Consider the following 23,672-nt stretch of genomic DNA (forward strand, 5'->3'; position numbering starts at 1 on the left):
GGGCCATATTTTTCTTGTAGGTACGTCAAGATGCTGTCCCACTCAGATTAATTTTGATTATCTCATTTTTTTTCTATTGCTCATATGATATTTCTTTCCTTTTTTTATGACATGACATTATCTTGTACATTTTGCTCTTGTCCTTTTCTTTCTTTTTCACACTTATCACACACTATTAATCTATCAGTGTAAGAAAATATTTTTTTTATAGATTGATGTACCGGGAAACCTGGTTTAACATTTTACTTTGCTTTGGACGATTGTAGATACATCAATGACCATAATCTTTGTGCGTATCCCATCAATGAGAAACTATTCACAAATGATAAATATTTAGGCACATTCATATTAAATGGAAAAAATTAAATAAAAAATAATTAAATCACATCAATTAGTATTGTTTAGTTTTTTTTCTTTTAGTGTGTCTAAATATTTATCATTTATAACTATGTTTATAGAAGAGTTTCTCTCTATCAATATGTTGTCTACTATTTTGGATATTAAGGTGCTCTGGACCTTGCTTTGATGTTTCAAGTAGCCTTGATTTCTTTTTTTAATAAAATTGAAAAATGCTTGTTGTTAAAAGAGAAGTTTAACAAAACAAACAATTCTATATGATCGGTCAAATAATAATCATTCAAGATCTATTTATTATCAACCAAAACGTGATTGGTCAAATATCATTTTTTTTATATTTTTGTTGGTCAGATATCATTTTTTTATATATATTCTTTTTTTTTAGGGATTTTATATATATATATATATATATATATATATATATATATATATATATATTCTTCTATTTCTTGTATAGATCATTCGTCAAAAATGGCAATGCTCGCTAAAAAATTAAGTTGTTTAAGAATGATATGTGGAGCCACCCTCTATGCACAAAAGTCACACGTATGTATGATTGACCTTAAGGTGCTAATCTTAACAAAACTTTTACGGTGACAATGTCTTCAAATTGAACTGTATTCATAATCTAGTCTACTAAGAAATTGTATACAAAACTTTGCAAAGATTTCAAAGTTGTATCAAGAGAGTTTGACCATCCAACATAACTTTTAGCTTCCGAATATTTGAATGAAGAAGAAAATATATAGGAATAGTCAAGATAATGTATCTACCATAAATTAAGCACATTCAAAGACGAAAAACAAGTGCTTCTTAAGATAATGTAATGGTTGATTTTTATCTCCTGAGATGTGATAAAGTTGCAAGAGAAAATAGAGGATACTGTAAAGTTCCACAACAACTTTCAATTTAAATAGTGCTTTCGGTAAGAATTGGAGTTCAAGCAATGAGCATCAAGATATCCAAACATTATACATATTCCAAAAGTTCACTATGGAAATGAAACGCGAAGCATTCTGGTTCTGTAAATATTACTCAGTAATATAAATGGATTGTAAACCAAGAGTTCTTAACCAATGCCTGAGCCAGCATCCTTGCGAGGTGCATCAGCTTTTATGCGCCGTGGCCTTACAATTTTGTCAATGAGCCCATAGTCAAGGGCCTCTTGTGCATCAAATCGTTTTACCCTTTTCAAGTCTTCGGTGATCTGAAGATATGGATTAAAAATTAATTTTCCAGAAAATAAAACTCATTATGAAATTTCGAAATAAACATCCATGAAAAATGAACTCTAAGATACACAAAATGGCATACACGTAATACAGACTTCAAACAGAAAGAAACTTAGATAACGAAAGGATGAATAAACACATCCTTGTAAAAGCAGAGTCACTTGAATTTAACTTCATCTACAAAGGAAATCCAAATATTTTTCAAGAACTTTTTTTTTTTTTTTTCATACAGAGAAGAAGTTATTTGGTCAAGCAATCATACAATCATAACATACAAAACAACAACAGAAGTTATAGATTCTAATTTATCTCCATGAATTCCATTTTAAAGTGAACTGACCTTCTCAACAGGCTGGCCTGTTTTGTTAGCCAACTCAGTGAAAAGATAATCTCTGATTCTAAGAAGTTCAGCTGCTTCATTTTGAATGTCATCAGCCTGAAAGAGTTTTCACAATGTTAAGAGTCAAAATTAAAAGCAACAATTTCTTAAATACACAAATTCTATTGATGACATCTATCTCAGAAAAAAGGCAGGCATACCCGACCACGAGCAGCTCCTGCTGGAGATTGGATAACAATTCTTGCAAGAGGCATTGCAGTACGATTTCCCTTAATACAACAGAATATTACAAGATTATTAATAGATCAACAAAACTATATTCATAACCTTAGAGAAGTCGATAGACTCAATACGACAAGCACAAGGCACAAGTAGCACAAAACCAATTAGAAATGAATGTGACAACAAAGCAGAATGGAGTACAAAGAGGAAGATTTGGAATAAGATCGTGATGGAATTAATGACTGAAAAAGTAGTAAAATATTCACTATTGTTCTTTCTTCTCAATTACCTTTTCATTTCCATAATTTCAAACTACCGGACCTGCCAACTTTTTCATTTTAACATACAATTGACAGTTGATATTGCTGGTAATATGATCATTCATGACAGTTAAGGTTGTACTATAAATATAATACATGTTAGGTACTCACCTTTGGCGACAGAAGTAGAGATAAAAAACTCATTTCCTTCTTTTGTGGTTATATATAATGATAATGATACGAATACGATGCAGTCATTTTAAATGCATATAAATGTCAAGCATGATCCTTAATCATATTTGTGGTGGGGATAATGTATAATACATAGATATCTCTTCAGTAGGTAAGTATAAAGTCCATTCAACAAAGGCCATCCTTGATTATATTGAGAATGCAAATCTCTAACCGTACAACCCCGTAATGTAGGAAATCTTTTTAATTATATTAAGAATGCAAATCGATAACCTTAAATCCCGTGCTATGACAAGCTTAACTTCTACAAGTTGTATTAACAGACAGTGGGATAATACAATACCTTCTCTCCAGCTGCAAGTAGAAATGCTGCAAGACCATAAGCTTGGCCTATACAATGGGTGCATATAGGAGTCTGCAAGCTTTGCATGGTATCGTAGAGAGACATGCATGGCGTAAGCTGCAAATGTTGAAAGTTTAAGCGAGTTAAATAGCTGATCGTCAAAAGGAATATTAAACTAGAAACAAGAGGATTTTATTATTGACCACCAAACACTAGAATCATTACTTACATCCCCACCAGGACCATTAATGTACAAATAGAGCTTCTTGGAGTTATCTACACTGTCAAGATACAGCAAAGTTGCCAATATTTGATTGCTTAATTCTTCATCTATCTCTTGTCCGATGAAGATAACACGTTCTCGATACTGCATAAAATAATGCACCAGTTCTTCTAAATAATTAACTTAATAAAAAGACGAAAATAAACTCGAGGTTCACATCTGATCCATGACTACGTCATAAAGTAACCCATTGCTATGTTCCTTCACGAGTTCTTCTTAGATAAGTGTACAATTAACAATACATTATATCAAGATGTAACAACTTACAAGGGCATTCCATAAATCAACCCATTGCCAAGTTCCTTCACCAGGTGTTCTATAGGGGACTCTAGGAGTTCCAATGGGCATCATCCGAATTTGTGCCCTTACTGGTTTCTGGTTAGCATACCTAAAAACATAAAAGTTTGGTATTGCTTGCATCAGTCTGTTTATGCAATGATATATATAACTTTCACATAAAATTATTTTAGTCTTCTACCAAGTCTAACATATTAATTGTTCCCAAGTGACATAAACCATGTTTTAATCCATACTTTCTCATTTGTGATTAAAAAAAGAGAACTATATATCACGACAAACTGTCTCCTGAAGGACTCGCAAATTAAAGATAACCGATTAAAATCTCTCCTGGCCGGAAAACCCTCTTGGGAAGCAACAAATTAAAGAATATTAAAATAATGCTTTTGTGATCCCATTTCTCGCGACAAATATCATTTTCCTTAAAAAAAAATACCATGCAAAAAAGGAGTAAGTTGTGGACATGCATTTACCTTTAGATTTCTCAAAAAAGGAATATTAAGCTATAAACTCGATTGCGGTTTAGAATTGCCTGCTAATCCGAAAAATAATAATAATAATAATAATGATTGCTTCCAGCATTTAGGAAAAAATGTATCGGATTAAAAGCATTGTGTTTGCTGATAAACAAAAAAATAATTCATTTCATAAAAAGATGTCAATTTCAAGTGTATAATAGCAGTCACATAATCAATTACTTGCTGATACAAAATGAAGATTTCAATAGAAGAAATTCCCACAACCCATTACCTGAAATTAAGAACCTTGTTAACTTTACCAAAAAACTGTGCGTTTACATTAGATGAAATTGAAGACGCTCCAAAAGTACCTGAAATTGAAAATAGTGAGCGAAAAAAGAAATAAAGTGATGAAATTGAATAAGAAAAATGAAGTGAAGAAAATGGGCACACGTGAAGATTGGAGTTTCAATCCTGAGTAGATTTTGGTGGAAACACTGAAATGGAAAAAGAGAAAACAAGAGAGTGAGAATTAGTTGAAATTGAATTGAATAATTTGTGGGAGATTGTGTGAGATTACCTAGGAGGAGAATAAACACGGGGGGTTGAAACGGTCGTGTATGGTGCGACCGCCATGTTGAGGGGAACGACGATGGAAGGAACGGGAGACAGCGGATAGGGAATGTAGTTCTGTGTTTTGAAACTTCAACAAAGGAGTAATATGGTCATTTTCATATGAGATAAAAATCCATTTAATCGTCAAGGTAATTTAATTAAGAGTCTTTAAGTTCGAGTTAATTCTAAACAAGGAGCAAAAAAAATTCAGGTTGATTCCAAAACATATCCACAACTTGACTTCGAGTTTATTCTACATATTATGTTTGCTCAAAAATATAATATAGATATGATAGGATATGATATATAAAAATTGAATGCAGTTACTAGCACTATCTTGAGAGAGAATTGATTATGTCACTCTCTTCTAAGAAAAGAATCATGATTCGCTCATTGAATCATCAATTTATAGGTAGTTTAGCTTCGGTATAAAAAGATCAAATATTCCGATAAGATTTGAGGATTAGTCTAATAATAAGCTCAAATGACCTAAATCTATGATAGGTTAGAAAGAAACAAAGAAAGATTGACTCACATGACTGCAACAAAAAAAAAAAATGCATCTGAAAATTCTCAATTGTCGTCGGAAGTTGCTTAAATATTAAAGATTTGTGGATTAGTCTCTTATAATTTGTCACTAAAAATGGGATCAATATTCGATACCAGCAAATTAAACACATAAAAATTTGCTTACATCGAGTTGTTGGAAAAAGAGTATAATGAACATGTAAAAAAGGAAGAGCATTTCTTCGCAATTGAGCGAAGAAATAAAAAATTTGTGTGGTCCATCTATTTTGTATCTCTTTTCCCTATTTCTCTTCTAATCAAACAAGAGAAATTTATAACTTCTCTTTCTCTCTTCTCTTACTCTCTCTTGCCTATTTCTCTTAAAACAAACACACAGAATCACAATATTCCTTTTATGACATCGGGGAAAGAGATTGCTCAACAAGTTGGCTAAGATAACTCTCACTGTTCTCATTAATAGCCTCCTCTCTTTCAACTGCCATCCTGCAGCTAATTGAGTTTTTAACACTTCTAGTCATGATAAAAAAAATCTCCTATGCTTTGTTTTATTTTTTTTTTATTTTTTTTTTTATAATAAGATCCAAAATGCTTTGCTAGTGTGATTGAACTAAACAAATGCTTAGTGTGCCTTGGTTAAGTAAAAAGGAGATAGTTGTTATCTTTTTTTTTTTTTTTTTGAGAGAAGAGATAATTGTTATGTATAACTAATAAATGAAAAATTAGATTGCATTCTTTAGAAAACTTCACCAGAATTCACCAATTTGCCTTGATTTTCTGCTGAATCAGCATAGCAAGTTTGTCCATGTAAAGAACAAACAAGTAGGAGGACATTGGTTTTATTTATAATAAAAATGTAAGGGAATATTAGACCTCCTTGTTTCAAACCAAATCACTGCAATCTTTCATTGTTCCATTTGAGATAGAGAAAAGGAGGTAATGCAGCACCTAATAAAATCTATATAACATGAGAAAAACCATACTCTGAGGATTAGAACAAATAGAGATAGTTTTTGTTTTTAATGACAACTATTAGTGTGTTAATTATTATATTAATATTTTTCTCCTTATCAAGACTTGAACTATAAACTTTAACTCCTCAATTCCTTTAATTCCTTAGCTCAAACAAGCCATTCGATTACCCAATTTATATTAGCTTTGATTATTTTTGAGTTCATCGGTAGTTACTGCGCTTGTTTTGAATGTTTCAATCACATAACGTTTGTGGTTTCTTCCAGCCATAGTGAATCTCTCATATATAATCCTTGTTCCTACTTACCATACTATATAAACCTGGTAGCTACCTCAACTAACAAGATTTTCAAACTACATTCTTCATACGATTTTGAATATAGCATTACTCCTTCATCGTGTATTTTTGGTACAAGACAGTTAAGGCAGAGTTGTACTGATAATTTTGCATTATCATTGAGAAAAACAAGAACCACAAATGTAATAAATCTGATTTAAATCAATGAGAAAACACGAGCCACCCAGGTAATAAATCTGATTTAAGTTTAAGATATACAGACAGACACGGATGTTTTATTATCCAACAACAGAAGCCGGCAAGGGCAACCCACACCTAGAGTAGAAGTTAGTCCATAATAGACGTCAAATATGGGAAGTAATTAGCTACTCTCATTTGCACATGTCTGGCAGCTCAGTTCCAGAAAGCGTTCCACAAAACAAGCAATCAATACCAACTAATCATAAGGGTCGTCCAATGATGTGTAGATCAACCTGCAGCCGCAAATGCAAGAATTGTAAGTTAATGGCACATCTTTTTTATGAATATGAAGCCTTTTTTCAAGTCACTTACCAGAATAAGGAGAGGAATAGGATAAATATCAGATAGAAGAGTTTGATAAGCCGTTGCTTCTTTTCCCGAGCGAGCATGTTGAATATCTCTGTAACATCAACCAGATGCTTTCCTTGACTGTACCTGATCAGAGTAATAACAGATACTGTTACCAGGACCATACTAAGCACAGTCCAGTTTATTAAGCTATCATGGTGATACTACGAATTTTAAAAATAATATAACACAACACAGTTGTAAACTTATATACATTATGGTATAAAACAAGCACTGCACCTTGTAAACATGCTAAAATGTTGTAAATTTTAATTTTCATCTGATTATCACTGTATTGCCATCTATATCAGCATAAAAGTTTATAACAAAAATGTAAATACAAATAGCAGTATCAAAAGGGTCTGTGAGACGTCTGACGTTAGTACGTCAAACACAAATATGACTATTATTTCGAGGGGACGGTGCTTCTTTGGTCTCAAATGCTTTAGAGTTGCTGCAACAACAATAGGTCATTTTCGGCTCAAAGTTACTGATTGAGCCGTCAAACATTTCCCCCAGAAAACATGGATGAGATTTAAGAACCAATGAACACATCCAAAACTGTAGCCCACTTAGCAATTACAAACAAAAAAGATTTGAAATAGCAAAGTGCAGTTGCAATTGCAAGTTCAAGGTTTTTGGAGCATCCATGATCAATTGCAGTTGCATCAACTACATTTGTCTGCACTTCTTCACAATATCAAGGATTGCAACATAGCTGAGACCACGAATCAATTTAAAACCTTGCAAATAAATAAAGTATGAACCAAAATAGAGACCCAAAATTGAAAATTGGGTTGAATAGTTTGGTTTAATTCTCTCAACACTCCTGCACTTGAGTTATAATGCGGAACAAAACAGAGACCCAAAATTCTTTCAAACCCTCACCCAAACTACTGATCACACATGAATGCTTCCCCGTGAAGAAGTTTCTTAGAATCAAAATATCTAGGAATCATTAGTAGCAAAAAAAGCTTAGCAATTCCAAGAAACATAAACCAACACATAATTTATAGCTATCAAACTAGTTTATCTTATGTACAATCAATGAGTTACTCTATACAGAGCAGTCGTACAAGTACACTACTACAATGCCAAAAAATGCAAAGATCCAAATTTCTAACTCAAACTACCATTCACTCATAAATCCGAGTGGAAACAATAACTACTTTCTACCATATGTTTCTCAAAAACATTATAATGTGTAATCAGTATCTTTCATTAACAATAAATTTTCATGGCTTATTTCAAGATTTTTTTAATTAGATAGAAAACTTACAATCTATAATTGTAGTAGAGGTAAGGAGCACACAACAGTGCCATAACCCAATGTCCTGTTACAAGGTAGAAACCGCACAGGGCAGCTACTGTGATATACTCAGGCAAAACCATTTTGTTTATTCGAGATGCAGAATCATAAGGATTTATATAATCAAATTCAAGGTCTGCCAAGCACATTAACTGAAATAATAAAAAATGTAAAACAAAGTTAGCATTTGAATATGCAATAGATCAAAATCAATATATCATAGATACCCAGTTGAATTATTAAGCTAAAAAAACAAAGCTTTACATCATGGGGCGATTCAAGTTGACTAAAAATAAAAAGGGGGAAAGAATGAGTTATAGGGTTTAGGGTTTGACCTGATAAATAATAATTACAATTAAGGCAATGAGGGTGAAGAAGGAGAAGAGCCATGCGAATATATCAGCCATACTCCTTCTCTAAATTGGTGATTTTTCAGTACTTGTATTGTATCTTAGCTCTCAATAAATCAATCGACGAAAACTGCGCACGATAGCAGCTATGCGGAGATTGTGCGCAGCACGGAGAGGAACAGAAGAAAGAAACCTATGAGGATCGGAGGTACAATACAACTCGGTGAAGCTAAGAATCGTGTCGTGTCCTCCCAACCAGGTTAACGATCCACATCACACAAGGATTAGTTATTTTTTTGTTGAAGAATCTTGTTATTTCATCTATTTTTTTAAGTCCGTTTTAAAACAAACACTAACAAATAAGAATAATAGGGGTGTATTTGATTGAGATTTTAAAAGACTGTTTTGATAGAAAAAATCTTGAAGATTTTAAAGACTTTGTTGGATTGTATTGATTTTGTGGGATTTTAAAAGACTTTTTTTAAAATACTTTTTACGATCAAGATTCTTTGCAAGATTTTAATGGATTTATGATAGAGATTTTAAAGGATTTTAATGGATTTTAAAAGGGTCAATAAATTTAAAGATACAGTACAAACCAAAAAATCTCAAAAACAAAAGTACAGTTATAAATCAACAGAAAAAAAACATTGAATCAATGAGTGTAATATTTCTTCAAAAAAAAGACTATTAGATAATATACTACTAGCATGTTGATTGATCTTAAAAATTCTGGACATATGATATCAAAATGAATAGACTTAAAAATAAGTTATGTTAGTTTATTGATTATAATAATTTGATTGAAAAATGCATGTTACATGTAGAAAAATGCAAGTAGAAAAATTATTATAATACCAATGAACGTAAAGTTGTGATTTTTATAATAATTTGATATATAGGTAGATGGTAAATTAACCACAAGATTATACAGTACATTCTTTTTTTAAATGAACGTAAAAGTTATGTTAAGAAAAGTGCAAGTTAGAGGCATGATGATTTCGACAATAAGTTTGCCAAACAAAATATATAATCTGCCATTGTTACAGTAGAATAGAAAAGAATTTGGAAGAAACGTAAAAAAAAAAAAAAAATGAATTTGGAAGAATATTACAAAATCTCAAGGCTATGTGTAGGAGATAGAAAAGTCTCAAGGCTAGGTGTGAGATTGTTAGTAGGTACATTTTACACTAAACAATCTCACAAAATTCATTACTCACAACAATCCATTAAAATCCGTAGAGTTTTGAATATCAGTAGACAATTTTTAAGTTATGCAAAATCTCAATTGAATACCACTGGATTTCATTGGACTCATTAAAAAATCTTGAAAATCCTAATTGAATACCACAAGACTTTTATAAAACAAAAAAGTTTTTTAAAATCCTTTGAAATCTCAATCCAATACACCCCCCTAAGATGAGATATACTATATTTCTTAAAAAAAAAAAAAAAGATTTATTCGTATTTATATATTTAAAAAATAAATAAATTAGAATTTTATGTGTACACTTTATCTTTTTTCCATAACAAACTACCTATACTTTATCTTTTTCTCGTAACAACCTGCTATCGATAATTGTAAAACAATATTTCAAAGCAATTTTTTTTAAATAATTGTAAATCAAAATAAGATAAAACATGTTTCAATTTCACATTAATTTAAATTTATCCCCGTGAACTTAGCTCAGTTGGTAGGGATATTGCATATTATACGTAGGGGCTGGGGTTCGAACTCCGGACACTCCACTTCTCCACAATTTAATTGTGTGAGCTTTAGCCACTAGGCTACTTGACAAAAAAAAACATTAATTTAAATTTAACTCTAATCTTCACTTAAATAAAATTTAATTTCCTCCGACTCTTTTAATTAAAATTTAGATTTCAACCATTGTCTAATATAGTGTCTGCTCTGGTGGTTCGTGAGTTGAGTGGTGTCTTTTCGACTTATGTTGGGAGTCTTATAAACTTGATTTTTTTTTCCAAATATATAACATTAATTAGTTTTATTGAAAATGCATGGGTATGAACAATTGAAAAAAGAGTATAATTGAATAATTGTATCATTAAACTATCAAAACATTGGTTAAATAGGAATAAAAATTGTATTGAAACGACAATTGAAAAGAAACATATTATTTAAGATTAATTGCACTTTTTTCGTCCTATTTTTTCAAACTCAAGAAAATAGTCTCTTCTTAAAATCAAACTTTTTGGTCTTTATTTTCACATTTGTTCAATTTTAGTCCCAACGCATGATACTATCAAAACGATGATTTTTAGTCCTAAAAAGGTACTCCTAATTTGTTTGCCCTAATATTGAATCTTTAGACAAAATATCATTTGTGAAAATCATATTTTTCGGATTCCAAAAGTTACCATTTTCAGGGAAAAAATACATGAGTTGAGACCAAAATTGTAACAAATGTAAACATTGAGGGAGAAAAGCTTGATTTAAAAAACGGGGGCTATTTTTGTGAGTGTATCTTGTTTTTACACGTAAATTTAATCAAATTACAGCACAACACCACTATTTGATGTTTTTTATTTTTTGAAAGACCAGTATTTTATGTTTGTTTCTAAATATTTTCATCAATATTTACTTCTTTTTTTAAAGAAATTTTTCACAAATATTTACTTGTGATATATTATTAATATGTCAAAAATTACTTATTATCGATGTATACCGTAACACCCCGCTACCTAAATATAAATAAATATAACATAATCATCAGAGTTAAGCACCAAACGGGCATGCTACACTACATTTTTAAAATTTCTTAAATAGCATATGAAACTATTTAAATAAACAACTTTCAAAACATCAATAATCTTGCAGCGGAATATTTGCATCAAACATCAACAATTGTTTAAACCTCCAAAATAATATCTTGGCATTAAGTCGTACAACAATAAATCAACCAACAAAGGGTCACATCATCATGTTCCAAAAATTGATACATAGGAAAGAAAACAATAATAAATCTCATCCCACGTATCAGAGCCCTAGACACGACACTTGAGCCACCACCAACTACTCAGGATCACCTGCAAGTTACCCATAGGAAGGGCAACATTTTCAAGCAGAAGGGGTGAGATTCACAACAATAAAATATAGATATTAAAATCATCAAATGAATCTAACACCCTATTAAATATCAGTACATCATCTTGTAAATATAATTATATGTTTCACAAAGCAACAACATCATCTTCAAAATCAATTCAATATGGCAACTACAACCAACGACAGAGACTCATGCATGACATGACGACACCACTAAGACTCCTCAATAAATGCAATTATGCATGTGGTACCAAACAGGACCGAAGTCCTCACCGCTTTTGAATGGTTAAAGCATTCATCAGGACTGAAGCCCTCACCGCTGTGAACAACTAGTGCTCCAGGACATGAGTCCTCCCGCTGTTTATGCATATGCAATGGACCCACTCGTGTATATCTACATACAACTTGACCATGCATACATTCTTCATATGACTCTAATTTATACAACATGTATGATTCAATAAATATAGCATACATTACAGCCATCAGCAATATCATCAAACAGTGATCCAACAATCCAGAACAATGCACAATTAAACATAACTATGCTCAAACATCAACATCTATCATCACCATTTAAACAAGCACAATCAGCATACAAAACTGGGTAACTCGCCTCGCGAGCACATCTGCTCGCTATGGCGAACTCACAAAACAGGTTGCTCGCCATGGCGAGTTCAAGGCAAACTCGAGGCGAGCGAAAATAAGGTGCTCTCGGGAGTTTTGACATTTTCTCACTCAAACTTCAATTCTAAGCTCCCTATTCATCTTTTTAATCTGAAAATTGTCCCAGACCTCTCTAAAATCATCTAGGCACCTAAAACTATCCATATTACAGCTTATAACAACACTTCAAAAATCATGTTTTCAACTGGGTTACTCGCCACGGCGAGTTGGTCTGCTCGCGAGGCGAGCTATGAAGTTGCTCACTCGCCTTGGCGAGCACAGGCTACTCGCGAGGCGAGCGATGAACTTCTGTACGGGCAGATGACAGGTTTTTCCCCAAAATCCCATTTTTCTTCAATTCACTCTCCAAATCAGTTTACAGATATGAATTAACTTGCTGTATACACTCAGAACCTATTTCTAACATCAGAACAACAATCCCTACCCCAAAATCATCATTTCATCACAAAACCCATAATCCCCAATTCTCACCAAAACTTGTTAAACTCAAAATCAGAAATTAACATCTATACTACTGAAGCAAACCTCACCCTTACCTTAAAATTGCAGAAGAAATGCACAACAAAAATCAACTCTTGGCTCTAGTTGCTCTTCTCTCCCTTTATCCCAAAACTGTCAGTTTTCACGTAAACTGTTTTCTGACTCTTTTCTTTCTTTCTTAACTTCCTTCTCAACTCCCCATTATTACACTTAACTCCCTCTTAATTCTAATAAATTATATTAACTCCCCAAACTCCAAAATAATTATTATTTCAAACCTAATTAAATTAATATTAAAACCAACCATATAAATAAATATATCACACCACATAACACCACAAATATTAATTAAAATCACATATAAGACTCTAATTAAATTAAAATAATAAATATATCGACTAGAGCGTTACATGTATAAATTAAATCCTTTGAGATTCCATAAGCATGTTGTTTTTATCTTAGACATAAAAGAGTTGATGGAGCTGAACATTGTTACAGTTTGCCACATTCTTCGAGAAGGAAACAAATGTACAGAGTTTATGGCTAAACTTGGAGCCACTTCTGATAATGATCTTTCTCTTCATCTCTATCCACACGAAGGTCTCTTGAATCTCCTTAAAGCCCTTATGGTCCGTTTAGTTCAACGGAATGGAGGGGAGAGATTTAATGGATGGGAGGGGAAGAGTGGGGAGGGGAAGGGATGCATTTGAGTGAAATATGTTTTGTTCAAAAGAAGGAAGAGGAGGGAGGAAAAAGATTTTAATACAAAATATGTCTGGTTGACAAGAAAAGGAGAGTGATTTAAGAATTAATTTACCTTTCTGCCCTTAAGATTTATGTAAGAATGATTTTGAGTTTTAATATAAAATTAAGGATTTTTTTTTGTTAATGTAATAAATACCTTTAGAGGAAAGCAATACATGAGTCTATAAGGGGTTTTGCTCTCCTCTCATTCCCTCCTCCCTCCTCTAAAAATTAACATTTTTTCTAGATTACCTTTGAAGAATGGTGGGTAATTTACCCACCAACCAATGAAAATGAACAATTTATTGGTGGGGTCAAGATAGTTCATTGATACCACTTAAAAATGTGCTTATGTGGCTAATGTGTATTGGTTGAGGTAAATTACACACCATTCTTTTATGGGTACCCTAGTTGTCACCAAAAGTTAAACCAAACATATCAAATTAAAAATATCCCCTCACCTTCAAAAACGTGCAACCAAACAGATGTAAGACAGACACATCTAATACATTTCTTTTCTAGAGAGTAGTTTTTACTTTTGTTTGGTCGTTCCTTTTACCCTTGTAAACAAAAAAATTGATGAAAATAAAAATGCTCTCTCAAAAAAATATTGATGAAAAAAAATTCATAAAAAATAATTGTTTATTGATTGTCTCGTAAGTAGAAAAGAATTGTGGGAATATTAGTTTATTTTTATTTAAACTTAAATCAGGTTTTGTCCCGAATTTTGACTAATTTCATTTTAGCTTGCTCCTTTTCATATGAATTAACAACTTAAATGAGCTTAATTTCGTGTAAACTCAATCCACTTGAGTTTGGTGTGACGTTGTCGGCTTGAGATTTAGAAACTTAAAAAAAAAAAAAAAAAAACTATTATTACAAAGTCTTGTTAACGAGTTATTTGGAACACTCAAATTTAGTAACTATTTATTTAAAAAACCAACTATTATAATTTTCAATGCATTCAATACACAATTTTTTATTAAAAACTTACCACTTTAAGTACTTAAAGAGTATCTGAAAGACACTCGTTAACCTTTTCCTTATTATAATGATTTTTATTTTTGAAGAAAATATTATAATGATCAATTGTGGGCTCAAATGAGTTTAATCTCCCACATAACTTAGATGATTAACTAAATAGATTTCAATGATACTTGTAAATATTCAAACGAGATTAATGAAACTGATACTTTTTTTTTGTTTTTTTTTTTTCAAGCAGTCTAATGGCTAGAGATCATATATATTAAATGTGAAGAAGTTAGATGTCCGAAGTTCGAACTCCAGCTCCTACATATATTATGTCATGTTCCTACCAACTAAGTTAAGTTCACACTTTTTTGTTGTTGAAGGAACTACTAATGAAACTTATACTTATTATTTTATTTTATTTGGTTACAAACAGATGCTTATTATGAATTAACATTACAATGATACAAATCAAGTAAAATACTTTCCTTAAAAAAAATCAAAATACTTTCCTTAACATTTATTTCGTTTCTATTTATATCATTTTATTTTGAACTATGTACAACTCAAGTAAAATACTTTCCTTAAAAAAAAAAGAAATATGTAAAATTATCATTGATACAAGAAATTTCATTACATACTGGGCAGGAAGACATATGTAAAATTTCGTGCCGAATGTTAATTACTACTTAGTAAGAAGTGATTAATTTTAATTTCTCATATGTGAGATATTTATATAATTCCATAAAATTCACTGCAGGAGAAGTGATATATATATATGCCTACGGTATTTTATAGCAGAAAATTGAGTAAAATCATCCAAGGAAATGAAGAATCCATTGCCATATTCTCATTCTGCATGGTGCATGAAGAAACAGGTGGCTTTGAGCAGAGAAAGAAATTCCTTGACTCCAAGCCCACTAACTTCTCGTCTCGTTTCAAGCCTGCACCAACTCAAAATAAGTGTAGTCTTCTTGGCTTAAATATATTTATAGATTCTTCAAAAAGAAGAACTATAATATTTAGTTTATCAGTATTTCGCTATTAAGTATGCATCGGGAACATTAATGCATACCAATCACAGTGTAATCAGTTCTGCATGAAATATTTTTTGTTTAACAATTGGTCTCTCTAAAGGTAAATAAAGATGTACACATGCCTACATTTTGGGCCAAAATACTGTGGTTGAATCTAGACCCATTAAGCTTAACCTGACCACCACATTCTAACCAAATAGTTGCTCTTTAGCATCTCAAAATTGCTCACTCTGCTTAACCTGACCACTTGTAACCGTGAACCATTATCCTTTTGTAGTTCTAGTACTGTTTGTTTTGGCAGTTGTGTTCAAGATTAGAATGAAATAACATGCAACTTTGAATATAACTTGAAATCGTGATTATATTTTTTATTTTATTTTCACCTCAATGTTATGTTTCGATTCTTTAAATCATGATTATATAGTTTACACAATGAATATTGTGTGTTTGAAAATGAGAACCAAAATAATCAGTCCATGAATGAAAAACAGAACATTATTTCAGCTCCAAACATAGAATTAAGGGAAATTTTAGCAAGATGTCATTACTTTGGAAAGTGAATTGCGAGTAGTGAAGATCATAACACCTTGGATCAGTGTTCTTCAAAATTGGCCTCCTCTTATCCTTCTCGTAAAACACCAACGCTGCCTTTATCAAATCTTCAACTGTGTCCTCAGACAACATCAACATCTGAATTGCGCCCAAGCTGTTTTCGATTGTCACCTTCAGTAGCAGTTTTGATGGCCTAAGAACAGTGTCATTAGTTTGCATCTTCGGCATCATAGGAGTTGAGACAAACCGACGATCAACATTGCCAGAGTGTTTCTCTGGCTGTGAATTATGGAGTTTACGACAAGAATTCAGCGGGGCCTTACCGGAGAATTTTCTCCGATTAGCCTGTGGCGGAGAAGTCATGCTTATAAGGATAAGAATTTTTGCTTTTGTTTGTTTTCCTTATTGTTTTGTTTAGAGATATGGATTAGCACTAGCATGTATTGCTGTAATGGCTTTGAGTAGTGTTGTTTTGAACTTACTTAAGAAGCAGAAGTAATAGAAACAAACAATTGAGATTTGGTTGGTTATGGTTAGGAAGCTTCTCAGAAAGTGGCGGGAATTTTAACGTTTGTTTCGAAGAGGATACACTCTAATGTCATTTTCTCAAACATCTTCACAAATATCATTCACTAAGGGCTTGTTTGGTTTCAAGTTGGCCATTATTTTTGTAAAAGCCACACTAGGTAGTTTCAACACAACTACACTATCAGCCTCAGGGACCGAGCCAATAATTATTTGAAGCCATAGAGACCAAGTATAACTGTATAAGGAACAATTAAAGAATAATGACTTAAGTAAAATGTTTAGGTAAGTTCATTTGTTTTAATTTGTTTTCGTCCTTGTATTTTTCTTCTTTCTAAAACAACTCACGTAGGTTGTTAACCTTTTAATTTTAGTTCCTAACGTTAAATTCCGTTAAAAAAAAAAGTTGCTGACAAACGGAGTCACACGTGACCAAAACCAAAAACGCAAATTTGCAGAGGGACGAATTTGAAAAAAACGTAAACATTAAAATTTGAAATTTAAAAATCAGGTCTTCTTCATCCCTGTTTTTTCTTCTTATCCCTACCATTTTTCTCATCTATTTGCGCCTCTGGAAAAACCCACCACCTCATGGCGATGTCTTCTCATTCCATTGCTAATTGATCTTCAATTTAATTGCTTATATGTGGTTGCAACAAAATCATGAGGATGTTCATCTCCAATTCAAATGAAAACCCTAGAATTTAACAACACACGATAAGGTAGTGTTCTTCAAACTCTAATAATTTATTTTCCTGGTTTGTTGTTCTGTGTGTGCTTTAGTTTGTAGAGAAAATGATAACTCAAGGAATAAAGTAGTAGTGGTGGTACTTCAGAACAAACCATGAGTCAACTTTGTCAAAATTCCAGCTCAAGATAAAATTGGTAATAAGTAAAACAAAAACCATGTGAAACAGTGGAAAGAATAAGAGTCAAAGAAGATGGGAAACTAGGTGTGGCAAGCAACATAAGAATGAATTGTCAGTTAGAAAGCGAAACACAGTTGCGGACTAATGCAATAGGTTGGTGTATACAAAATTCCTACTTCAAGTTTTGGGGAGAATAGGAAAATTGGAATTGAAGTAACTTGAGAATTATGGAGTTACAAGTTGTGTTTCATTCCAGCAAAATTTATTAATGTGGTGTGGATGTATTGTTTGGGATTGAAAAGAATAGAGAGATTAAAGAAAATGCGAGTTTGATAATTTTTTTGTGAATGATGAATTTAGTTTTCAAGATGAAGATTCGAGAAGGAGAAACTTTTATGTGTTAGGATTGAAGAAGGATAGATTTTCAGGGTTAAAATGGAAGAAGATGAGAAGATGAAAGAAATATGTGAAAATTATAAATCGTTATTTTTCTTCCTTTTGTTTACTCCCTCTTATAATTTTCGATTTTGGAATTGGTCTTTAAAACCTTGTGATTGGTCATGTGGATAGCCACATCAGCCTCAGATGCCTTGTCAACACCCGCCACATCACCCGTCGTTGGTCAGCAAGGCGTTTTTGTAATAGAGATTGACGGGAGGGACGAAAAGCAAAACTTTAACATGATACAAGGTCGGTTTTCTTAAAAAAAAAATAATACATGGAAGAAAACAAAAAACAGGCCAAACTACAGGGACAATTTACATATTTAAACCATAAATAATTGTTTAAATTCAAATGGTATATGAGAAATCATAAACTAATATTTTCCTGTTTGTTAAAGAAATTTACAACTATATTTATTTTTTTGGTAGATTGCAAAATGACAAAATTATTATAAACTCATACATAAATAGAGGTGTTAGGGTTCGAACCCCGATCACAACGTCCGGTCTAAAAATTTCGGTAATTTTTGTTAGTTAAGCTAAAACTTGTGGACAATTTATAACTATATTTAATATGAGATGAATTTATGAGTAAATATTGTCAACGTACAAGTGTTGACTTTTTATTAGAAAAAAATAACAAAAATTTGAGAGAGGGAAAACCACAAAATCATTTTTGTTCTTCTTCATTGAATAAGGAAAAAGGACATGCATCAAGGGGAAGCAACAACATCCCAACTAGGGGGGGGGATATGTACAAGAGGGAGGACTAAGTCAAAACCCTCCAAGATAAAGAAGAAACAAAACGAACAAACATAAACAGACAAACATCTGCTTAAGGAAGCCTAAACCGAGGCATGCCACAACGGTCCAAGAAAAAAATCCTCCCGCAGCTCCGGCGGTAAGGTCGACAGTCAAACCTCGTCATGGGTCGAGTGTCCCAATCTAGCTAACTAATCAGCAAAACAAATGCCTTCGCGGAAAATATGGAAAGAGATAACCTGAATACCAAGAGAGCATGCATTTTCCCAACGATTCCTAAGCAAAATCGGAACCAGCGACAGATTTTAGAAGACCAAGATGGCGCTAGTAGATTCGATTTCTAACCAAAGATTTCTCTACCCATGAAGGGCGACATACTCCAAAGCCAGAATAAAAGTATGAACTTTAGCAGTAAAAACATAACAAGTTCCCAAGTTACAAGTGAAGGCGCCTGCAAAAGAGCCTAAATGATCACGAAACAAACCCCCACAAGTGCCGTTAATTCCAATGACTGAGCCATCTGTATTTACCTTCAACCAAGGGGTTGAAGGCGCCTTCCACTTTACGGACGAAACTTCTAGAATTTGACGATGGTGAGAGGAAACTGAAAACAAATCAAGAAGAGGCAAATTTGATGCTACACACTTACCCGATGAGAGGTTACCATACATACCAATTAAAGAATGCACCCTCACCTTAGTAGCATGTAGTGAGGCCTTATTTGAGGAAAATTGGAGAGTGTTCCGAGACAACCAAATCACATGTAGTGTGTGAATCATTGCAGCTGTATAAATATCCCGCATTTGAGATGAACAGTCTAATGTGACATTGAGCAGAAGCACATCAATAGAAAAAAGGTTCATGCGAATGTTTAATTTAAAGCGAAAATCAATGCCAAAGATTAACAACAAATAAAAAGGTGCTCCGAGGTTTCGTCAGACTGGAAACATAAATTACAAATCGAAGCCAAAGCACAATCACAGGAACAAAGGTTCTCGTCCGTCAGCATTTTATCATGAGCAAGACACCAAAAAAATAAATGAGTGAGATGGAGGAATGCACGACTTCCAGATGGCCACTGCCTAAGACACATGGACATCATTCTGCCTCAAGAAACTGAAAGCTTGCTTAGCAGTTAACTTACCGTCCGCCGAAGGAGACTAAAGCAGCAAATCCGACAATGGAGCACGAGGAAGGGTAATGAACCCCAGGCGTGTTGCAACCCCATGGTCGACTAGCACCTCTGCCGGAATATTCCAATCCCCATCCACAATAACACCAGACAACGAACCAGAGAAATTAATATGAGTAATCGGATCAATCTGCAACAAATCGACCAAAGGGACACTTAACCAGTTGTCAGTCCAAAAATGAATATTATCGCCTGTACCTACCAACCAAAAAGAGTTAGTAATAACAGCAGGAATGTGCGTCTTAATACCACACCAAACCGAAGATTTAAAATAACGTTGAATCGGCTTCCCATTTGAGAAGAAGCGTTTTTGTAATAACAGCGTCCACTGCGACTTTTCCGAGATAAGCTTCCAAGCTAACTGTAAAATGAGGGACTCATTAATAAGATGAGTGGGTTTTAAGTGAAGACCACCTGCTGCCCAAGTCCGACACATAATCTTCCAAAATCATTGTAAAAAAAATAGAAAAATAAGATAGCATATGTTCCAGGTTTAAACTTTAGTCCCTAAAAAAATTGTTCAGCTTTAGTACTTATTATCATTTATATGGACTAAAATCACAATTAAATTTAATAGAGACTAAAATTGAAAGCTCTTGATTTTGTAGGAACTAAAACATATTTACCTCAGTATTATTTTTGTAACTTTGAATTTACTTACCTCCCGGACGAATTTCAAATCACAATGGCCCATTCACGCTAAGAATTGGAGGGTTGACACAAAAAAAAAAGATAGTTGACCAAATGTACGAGTGCGAAAGGCACGAGATTTTTGTCACGAGATAATATAAAGGATAATACATTAAAGACTAATATATATTTTTATCCCATACTTTTATTTTAGGTTTAATTTGTTTTTTTGTTTGTTTTAAAATAGTCTTTTATTTTGCAAAGCTCATTGCGGTTTATTGTATTTAAAATGTGTTATATAGAGGACAATATCAATATCTTTTTCGAAATGTGTCTTAATTTAAAATAATGATATTAATAGTTGTCAATGAATCTAGTAGCATTGTAAAAAAAAAATACATTTTTTGGTAGGAAAAAAAACATATTAATTAGAATAATTAGGGGACCATCACTCGATATATATCTCACTAAACATTTCAATATATCTAATCGTTGTATATAAAAAAATATTGAAAATGTGGGTGAGACCATGTCATCTAAAGGCCCCCCACTACCTCTGCCACTGATCAGCGTGATTTAGTTCAACTCAATGATATATCAAATGCCCTAAGATGTTATTTATGTTTACAAATATTTCGGCCTAGTGAAATTTGTTAGGAACTCGGATCCTCTACAATAGACGTTATGACGAAGTTGACTATTAAAAGAACGTTACATTATGAGATTTTGTAATGGGTTCTCTGTAGAGAGATAAACTCCCAACCCACTCTCTTCCACCGAAAACTATAATGTACATTACAATTAGAGACTGAGATTGCGATTGTAGTTATGCTGTGAATCTCTATATAGCGAGAATTATAATCAATCCAGTTGAGATGCCATTTAGTAAAAACCACAAAATGTTATATATTACGTGCAACAATTCAAAACTATCATCGTTGTATAGTTTTTTTTTCCAATAAAATCTATATAAAATATCTTAGTTCTTAATAATCCAAATGGATCGAGGTAATTTATTTGTTAATGGTAACAATCCATTACGGTTTATTTTTGCGGAATGATATATATGAGTGTAAATGAATAATGATTAACTTTCATTGAAGTCAACACAACACATAGGAAAACCAACAAAAAATTGAAACTTTGAATCACAAAATACAAATTTTCTCCATTTTTGTTTTGTTTATTGTTTTAGCATAATGATATATATGGCTGTAAATGGCCATGATTCAACTCAAGAAAGAGGAAACTAACAAAAATATAAAAACTTTTCTTTAACTCACAAACTAATGATGTATTTGGGTGTAAAATGAACCAAAAAAACAAAAATTTAAGTACAAACTAGAAATATTCCCTACATTGTTTTGCAGCATAATCATATATTGGTATATAAAAATGATAGAAGTTTCAAAATACCTGTTGGACGACATGGAGAAAGAGGAGGAGGATGAAACTTCAACTTTTCCTTGTAGTAATTAAAATGAGACCTTAATTATGACGAATGGAGACTTACTTAGTACTTAACTATTTCGGTTTTGTTCCCATATGGTTGTTTATTAAATCATAATCATTATTACTACGTCAATACGATGCATACATGAAAAATGTTAAATATTCATTCAACTCAAAACAAAGGAAACCAAAAAATAACAATTGAAACTTTGAATCACAAACTAAATTTTCTACCCATTTTATTTTTGTTTTTGCATAATGGTATATATGGGTGTAAATGAAAAATGATTAACTTTCATTGAACTCAACACAACGTAGAGGAAAGTCAATAAAAAATTGAAACTTTGAACCACAAACTACAAATTTCCCCATTTTGTTTTTTGTTTTTTGTTTCAAGATATATATGACTGTAAATGAACGTGATTAACTTTGATTTAGATCAACAAAGAGGTAACCAACAAAAAAATTGAAACTTTTCTTTTACTCACAAACTAACAAATATCTCCATTTTATTTTGTTTGCATAATGATGTATTTGGGTGTAAAATGAACCAAAAAAATAAACTACAAACTAGCAATATTCCCTGCATTTTTTTGCAGCATAATCATATATTTGTATGTAAAAATGATAGAAGTTTCTAAGTACCTGTTGGACGACATGGAGAAGGAGGAGGAGTATGAAACTTCAACTTTTCCTTGTAGTAATAAAAATGAGACATTAGTTAGGACGAATGGAGACTTAATTAGTACCTAACTGTTTGTGTTTGGATCCCTTAGTGTTGTTTATTAAATCATCATCATTATTACTATGTTAATACAAAACATGCATGAAAAATGCTAAATATTTTATTCAACTCAAAACAAACAAAAAAAAAACAACAATTGAAACTTTGAATTACAAACTAAAATCTTTCCACATTTTGTTTTTTGTTTTTGCTTAATGATATATATGAGTGTAAATTAACAATGATTATTGGTATGTTTTTGAAGGATAATCATATATTGGTATGTTAAAATGACAGAAATTCCCGTGAGCTTAACTCAGTTGGTAGGAATATTGCATATTATATGCAGGAGCCGGGGTTCGAACCCCGGACACTCCACTTCTCCACAATTAAATTGTGTGAGCTCTAGTCACTAGGCTACTTGACAAAAAAAAAAAAAATGACAGAATTTACTAAGTACCTGTTGGACGACATGAAAAATGAAGAAGATAATGAAACTTCAACTTTTCCTTGTAGTAATCAAAAGGTGACCTTGAAACTAACTAATTCTTGCTACGTTCTTTTTTAACAAGTTATTCGTTACCTAGAGGTAACTATTTTACCATATTTTCGTTATTTTAATAATATTCTATCTATTTTTTTCTAAATTATTTGTATTTTTCCTTTTTTTTGTCAAAATTTTAATAAATTGATTTTCGACCCAAATGTCGGTTCCTTGTGCCGGTCTCTTCCCCCTACATAAATCTTTTTACATTCAAAATCAATTTGTGTCATCGCATAAATACACCAAGTTCGTAATTCAAACCATTTTTGTCTTTTAAAGTTCGTTTGTAATCCTGTCAAGGTCGGCCCCAAGCTCAGGTAAAAGGAGAAGGCTGAGTTAGACCTCTACAACCAA

The 23,672-nt window shown here is 32.3% G+C and overlaps 3 protein-coding genes across 4 annotated transcripts; all 3 read right to left on the minus strand.

Annotated features, from left to right (window-relative positions):
* Window positions 1–1,230: 1,230 nt before the first annotated feature.
* On the minus strand, window positions 1,231–4,724 carry LOC11407134 (ATP-dependent Clp protease proteolytic subunit-related protein 2, chloroplastic). The gene is made up of 9 exons (XM_024780335.2): window positions 4,565–4,724; window positions 4,438–4,481; window positions 4,277–4,355; window positions 3,497–3,617; window positions 3,176–3,313; window positions 2,947–3,063; window positions 2,130–2,198; window positions 1,930–2,025; window positions 1,231–1,564 (listed from the first exon to the last, which is right to left on the minus strand). Exons 1-9 carry the CDS (start codon window positions 4,618–4,620, stop codon window positions 1,427–1,429), a joined length of 858 nt encoding a protein of 285 aa, XP_024636103.1. The 5' UTR covers window positions 4,621–4,724; the 3' UTR covers window positions 1,231–1,426.
* A 1,792-nt stretch (window positions 4,725–6,516) lies between these two features.
* LOC11412023 (protein cornichon homolog 4) lies at window positions 6,517–8,973 on the minus strand. The gene is made up of 4 exons (XM_003608745.4): window positions 8,627–8,973; window positions 8,262–8,443; window positions 6,947–7,069; window positions 6,517–6,867 (listed from the first exon to the last, which is right to left on the minus strand). Exons 1-4 carry the CDS (start codon window positions 8,696–8,698, stop codon window positions 6,831–6,833), a joined length of 414 nt encoding a protein of 137 aa, XP_003608793.1. The 5' UTR covers window positions 8,699–8,973; the 3' UTR covers window positions 6,517–6,830.
* Window positions 8,974–15,198: 6,225 nt separating this feature from the next.
* On the minus strand, window positions 15,199–16,643 carry LOC11415625 (uncharacterized). Of its 2 annotated transcripts, none has more exons than XM_003608748.4 (2): window positions 16,174–16,643; window positions 15,199–15,532 (listed from the first exon to the last, which is right to left on the minus strand). In XM_003608748.4, the coding sequence occupies exons 1-2, from the start codon at window positions 16,538–16,540 to the stop codon at window positions 15,381–15,383; spliced, it is 519 nt and encodes a 172-aa protein (XP_003608796.1). In that variant the 5' UTR covers window positions 16,541–16,643; the 3' UTR covers window positions 15,199–15,380. The 2 variants fall into 2 exon arrangements, with proteins under 2 accessions (XP_003608796.1, XP_024638828.1); XM_024783060.2 differs by having other exon boundaries at window positions 15,404–15,532; window positions 16,212–16,643.
* Window positions 16,644–23,672: the final 7,029 nt, after the last annotated feature.

This window comes from Medicago truncatula, chromosome 4 (assembly GCF_003473485.1).
Source record: "Medicago truncatula cultivar Jemalong A17 chromosome 4, MtrunA17r5.0-ANR, whole genome shotgun sequence".
NCBI lineage: Eukaryota > Viridiplantae > Streptophyta > Magnoliopsida > Fabales > Fabaceae > Medicago > Medicago truncatula.

Coding starts and splice junctions, on each gene's coding strand:
- LOC11407134 (XM_024780335.2), bottom strand. CDS start 4,620: ATGGCGGTCGCACCATACACGACCGTTTCAACCCCCCGTGTTTATTCT. Junction 3,618..4,276: donor AACAAGGTTCTTAATTTCAG/GTAATGGGTTGT, acceptor TTATGTTTTTAG/GTATGCTAACCAGAAACCAG. Junction 2,199..2,946: donor TACTTGCAGCTGGAGAGAAG/GTATTGTATTAT, acceptor TGTTGTATTAAG/GGAAATCGTACTGCAATGCC.
- LOC11412023 (XM_003608745.4), bottom strand. CDS start 8,698: ATGGCTGATATATTCGCATGGCTCTTCTCCTTCTTCACCCTCATTGCC. Junction 8,444..8,626: donor TTGTAATTATTATTTATCAG/GTCAAACCCTAA, acceptor TTATTATTTCAG/TTAATGTGCTTGGCAGACCT. Junction 6,868..6,946: donor CTATTCCTCTCCTTATTCTG/GTAAGTGACTTG, acceptor TTGCGGCTGCAG/GTTGATCTACACATCATTGG.
- LOC11415625 (XM_003608748.4), bottom strand. CDS start 16,540: ATGACTTCTCCGCCACAGGCTAATCGGAGAAAATTCTCCGGTAAGGCC. Junction 15,533..16,173: donor CTCGCAATTCACTTTCCAAA/GTAATGACATCT, acceptor GAGTTGGTGCAG/GCTTGAAACGAGACGAGAAG.